At 44.4% G+C, this 4,619-nt stretch overlaps 1 protein-coding gene across 1 annotated transcript in view; it reads right to left on the bottom strand.

The window, feature by feature from the left end:
• Positions 1 to 4,317, bottom strand: part of T265_00505 (hypothetical protein) — a gene marked incomplete at both ends in the record, with an annotated part of 27,535 nt that extends 23,218 nt beyond the window's left edge. The window contains one exon of the mRNA XM_009164309.1: positions 4,010 to 4,317. Coding sequence (XP_009162573.1) covers positions 4,010 to 4,120 — 111 coding nt within the window. The remainder of the gene's footprint in view (positions 1 to 4,009) is intronic.
• Positions 4,318 to 4,619: the final 302 nt, after the last annotated feature.

Here is a 4,619-nt window from a genome sequence, read left to right as displayed (position 1 = left end):
TTGACAGCCCACTGACAGTGCTGGATTTATGCACCATTTTATCAGCTCGCGCGTGCAATGCGCAGCTACCTACCCCCCAAATCATCGGTGAACGAAACTGCGGCAGCTACAACCAGTGTACGACGAGTACGCGTTTCTTACAGTTGACAATGATGATGATGATCGAATAAGGAACCCACGCTCATGTGGACATCACTGGCTGAACATCCCGTTGGCGAACAACATACTGCTCCCCAAAAGCTCCAAATAAATCGTTCGCCAACGGCAAGTACTCGAAGAAAAAATTTCAACTGGGAGAGAGACGATGCGAAATCGCATAATAACTCGGGTTTGGACACTGCACTTCAGTGTCTGGCGCACAGGCTGTCCAGTGTGGCAAGATCGCAAGCCTTTGGTGAAGTGCGAATTCAGATTAAAAGAACAAATAGTTGTTCACATCCCCGTAGAAACGTGTAACCCACATTGATACGTATATCAGTCGTAGGCAGTGTACGTTTAACTGGCGACAGACATATTCGTGAGAGAGATTCGCATTTAACAGAAACCAGATTGCTTAACACGTAAGTTTTGGATGAAAACTATTCAAATGTCGAGTTTAACTTTAATTTGTCGATTGCTATTGCCTATATATCGCTGACCTGACAGTAGTTTCTATGAGCTAAATGACAGCAGGACGTCAAGTTGATACGGTCCAAACGAATTATTTGTCGATCTCTAGTGCGTATCTGTTACTCCACTTACGCTCACAACATAAAACAAGACTAAAATGAGATACTGAAATGAGAGGCGCTCCACATTTGACTGGACGAACCACCTGAAATAGCGTGAAACCAGATGGAAAAGTGTCATCAAAATCGTACACGATGCATCGTTGATCCATTCAATATTTATCGGGTTGTAGTGAGACAACCAGGAGAGTACTTCATCTGTGCTCAGATTATGCGTTCCCCAAATATGCAGGGCCGTTTCTCGGTATCCTTTGGACTGCAAGGTATCACGTCCTCCAGGGAAACCCAGATGCGCGTAGACTCTTTGAGCGGATGCCTCGGTAACGCCTAGGTCGGAGCCACAATCACAATATTCGGACTTCGGGCAGGAAGGAGAGAAAGAGAAGACACTTCATTCAAATGTGGATGATCGTCATTCAGTAAGATGAGGCACAAAACGAAATCGAAATGAAAGCCCAGTTAGGCAAAAACATCAGCATAGTAAAACGCAAGATCCATTGTGATGATCGAAGTGATTCACATCCCACAGGGAATTTCTTGGCCAAAATAAGTTCGCACCTTGGTCCGCAGGACACTCTACCTATCCACTTGAGATTTGGACAATTGTGTACTACTGAAACACTTCCGTCGAGGCACGGCAAATGGTACCTGCTCACAGTGAACTAACAGTGAAATGAACAAGAAACTCCTGGCGGTGTCATGGACTCGTTTACACTAAAAAACACAGATCTGTCAGTTTATGGAAAACTGCGATGCCTTGATTCTGACAGACTGATATCCTGACCCCCCAGGAATCTAACGAGCCAGAGAAGGGGTATCCACCGAAATAATAATCTAAAACAGTTCCCCAGAGAAAACACATGTGAGACACTCACAACATGTACAATAGCCTCGAAAATAGTGTCTGTCATTCGGGATTGTTTATTTCGTTGGTTACTGGCGGGGGTGTTGCTTGTTGGGAAGTTCTCGCGAAGTACTCTCAGACTGCCTTCCAGGCTGCGCCTACATGATGAGTCCCAAGAAGGGCGAAACCGGTCGTGGGCTGTCGACAGCATTACGAATATACATGTATCGCGATATCTCGAATATCATAGAGACTGAAACATGAGGCGGCCTGATGCAGCAAATTCGGTTGCCTGGAAACATCACAAACAAGAGATTCAGCTGGGTTCCAGGTGTGTTTCTCGAAAAACTAAATTAGTTGCAAATGAGTGCATTTCGCTACTCTCAGGCTGTCTTTCAGAAATAGTTCTGTCAGGGAGACAATCAAAAAGTGTTATTAACAACCTACAGCAACTGATCACATCCTGTAACTGAACAACTTTCAACAGCCATCACTAAAACGGGACGATAGCTAGCTTGCTTAATTACTTCAGTTTCTCAGGCCGGTATTAGTACATGTTAAAAAACTGTCTATTTGAGGAAGGCAGTTTGCTCGTACTGGAAGCTGAACCCACATCTGGTCGGGTGCGATAAGGGAGTTCTTCACAGAAATCTGATATGATCTGCTCAAAGCAGCCTCCGTGCCCATTAGACACACCAGAAAGGGCTACTCTGTGTCAGTCGACCATTCGAATCCGGGTCAATGTATACTGTAAAGCAACAGACTGTAATCAAGTGTGCCGCGCCAGTCAGGTAAGTGGAAAGTCATAAATACTAGTGAGAATTCGCGGAATACATTCATTTGCACACCAATTTGTTTTTTTGATCAAAGACAGGCGATTCCTAAATGAGCACTCATTTGTGATATTCTTCCACTGAATGTGACACACAGATTCGAGATATGACAATATATAGTTTTTTAAATAAAACTACTAATGAGAATACTCGTGCCGTACTCGAATAAAAACCAAAAGCTAATAGACGATCCATGCTATCTTTTAGTTGCGTGCTGCAGAGTCACTGAACTTTGCTATGACAACTCCATCCATGTCAGTTAGTCTGGGCAAACAACCATCATTCGACATCTTGTATTCCATATCAAATGGCGTGACCATTCTGCGGCTCACATCCCTCCACATGTCTAAACTAACAGTCATGTGCTCTGGGTTGCCGCGTTGAGATTTGTCTACCTTACCCTAGATTCCTATGCCTTTTTATTAGGTGTTAATACAAGTTTATTTATCCTCAAGCATTTCCTATCAGGAGGAACCATAACAAGCCTTCGATAGGGTCAATTAGCCATCTGCCAACGTACCCAGTTCGAAAGACACGTCCATAAGACTAATGGGTTGAGACCACCAAACCATGTAATGCTGCACGAATCTGAGCCCCCCACCCGATATATGATCTTCTGAAAGAACCTCGACTTACAATCGGTGGTTTGGGTAAACAATTCCATTGGCCTTTGAGTGACTGGTTGATGCATAAGCAACTTTTAGGCTTGACTAGGACTCCTCCATTGAGGGCCTATAAGGACGTAAGCGAAATCCAAAAGCAAGTTCCCATAGAGGTTAGCTGGAGCCAAATGGTAGAATACTGATGGTACGGCATCATGGATTTTTAGAGCTTACACACAAATGTATACATGGGCACTCAGAGGTAAACTGATCACGTTGACGATCTAAGATAGACAGTCGTACCTCAAATTCACTTAGAGCAGAGAACAGTCGACTCGACGTTAGTCTGCAAGCATTCTGATTATTACTTAAGATGGAAAGTGATGAGTTAGATTGGGTGATGAGCAAAATCCTGCGTTTCGGGGACCAAAGGTAACGTTTACCGGTGAGAAGTAACGTTACTTCAAAGTTATTTGTAGTGTTGTGTGAGCACACCATATAAGAGGCTTCGCTGCAGACATAAACGCACGAGTGAACACGACTGAAGGCCAACAGTTTATTCGCTGGAATAAGTAGAGGATATTCTGACATAGACAGCGTGGCTCGAGTCATTTTCTGAGTTGCGATCAAGACATTGGATTAACGTTATGCGACCCACCTAAAAAATAGTAATTCAGAGGCACTAGCAAGATGGCTCAGTGGTTAAAGTGCGTGTTTACTGACAGGAAGGTCCGTAATTAGAAGCCCTACTCTGTATCTCGACTTCTCCCATCTAGGCTTGGGCAACCTGGTAGTATCCCAACCCTCGTGCTTCCTTCGGGTGGCGTAGCAACTAGGCAGAGAAAGGATGTTACAGCTGAACGATTACTAGCCACAAAAGTTCAAAAACCTAACTGAAAGTAACAAGTGACTGGGAGATCATAACAGAGACAGAGCAGCAGACTGGGTGAGAGCAGCTTTAAACCGCTTTGAGTATTCAGGCGCTGTTTACAGTGGACTCACCTGGCAAGAGCAGTAAATATTCTGCTCCTTTACTGCTACCGAATTATCCACGTCTCGATCATCTGACATGTCCACGTCGATCGTGACTTTCAACCCAGAAACTGACAGCATTGCATTGAGCAACGTGTCCGAGTAGGCAGGGAGCAGGCCGCTGTGACCGAATAACACACCAAAGTTCTACGACTAGCAGTTGACACCTCTAAAATGAATAAAATACGGTTAGTAGAAGATAAGGGTATCTCAAAACTTTTATGAGTATAGTCCAATGCACGGGGAAAAGCATCGGCACTAATTAGGGAGAGATGGCAAAAGACTTCCGTACTCGGGACCCTAACAGATCAGAAATACTTAACTCTCCTGAGGGCAGAGTTTTGCAGTTACAATGAACTGAGGAGTATTGTATTTAATCGAGTCTGTTGGATACCTACCGCTAAGACAGCAGAGCCGGGTTTCTTACTCTATATTCAGATCAACAGACAAACAACTGGCACGGGGTTCTGACACCGTAATTGTCGGTCCGCTTCTCTGCGTCTCTTCTCTATACAGAAGTGCTGGACACAAAGTTGCCATATTTTGAGTAGTTCTGGGTGAAGATCTGGCGCACATGACT

The sequence above is a fragment of the Opisthorchis viverrini genome (assembly GCF_000715545.1).
Source record: "Opisthorchis viverrini unplaced genomic scaffold opera_v5_5, whole genome shotgun sequence".
NCBI classification, from domain to species: Eukaryota; Metazoa; Platyhelminthes; class Trematoda; order Opisthorchiida; family Opisthorchiidae; genus Opisthorchis; species Opisthorchis viverrini.
Note: the sequence above shows the minus strand (reverse complement) of the source record. Positions and strands in the feature narration are given on the sequence as shown.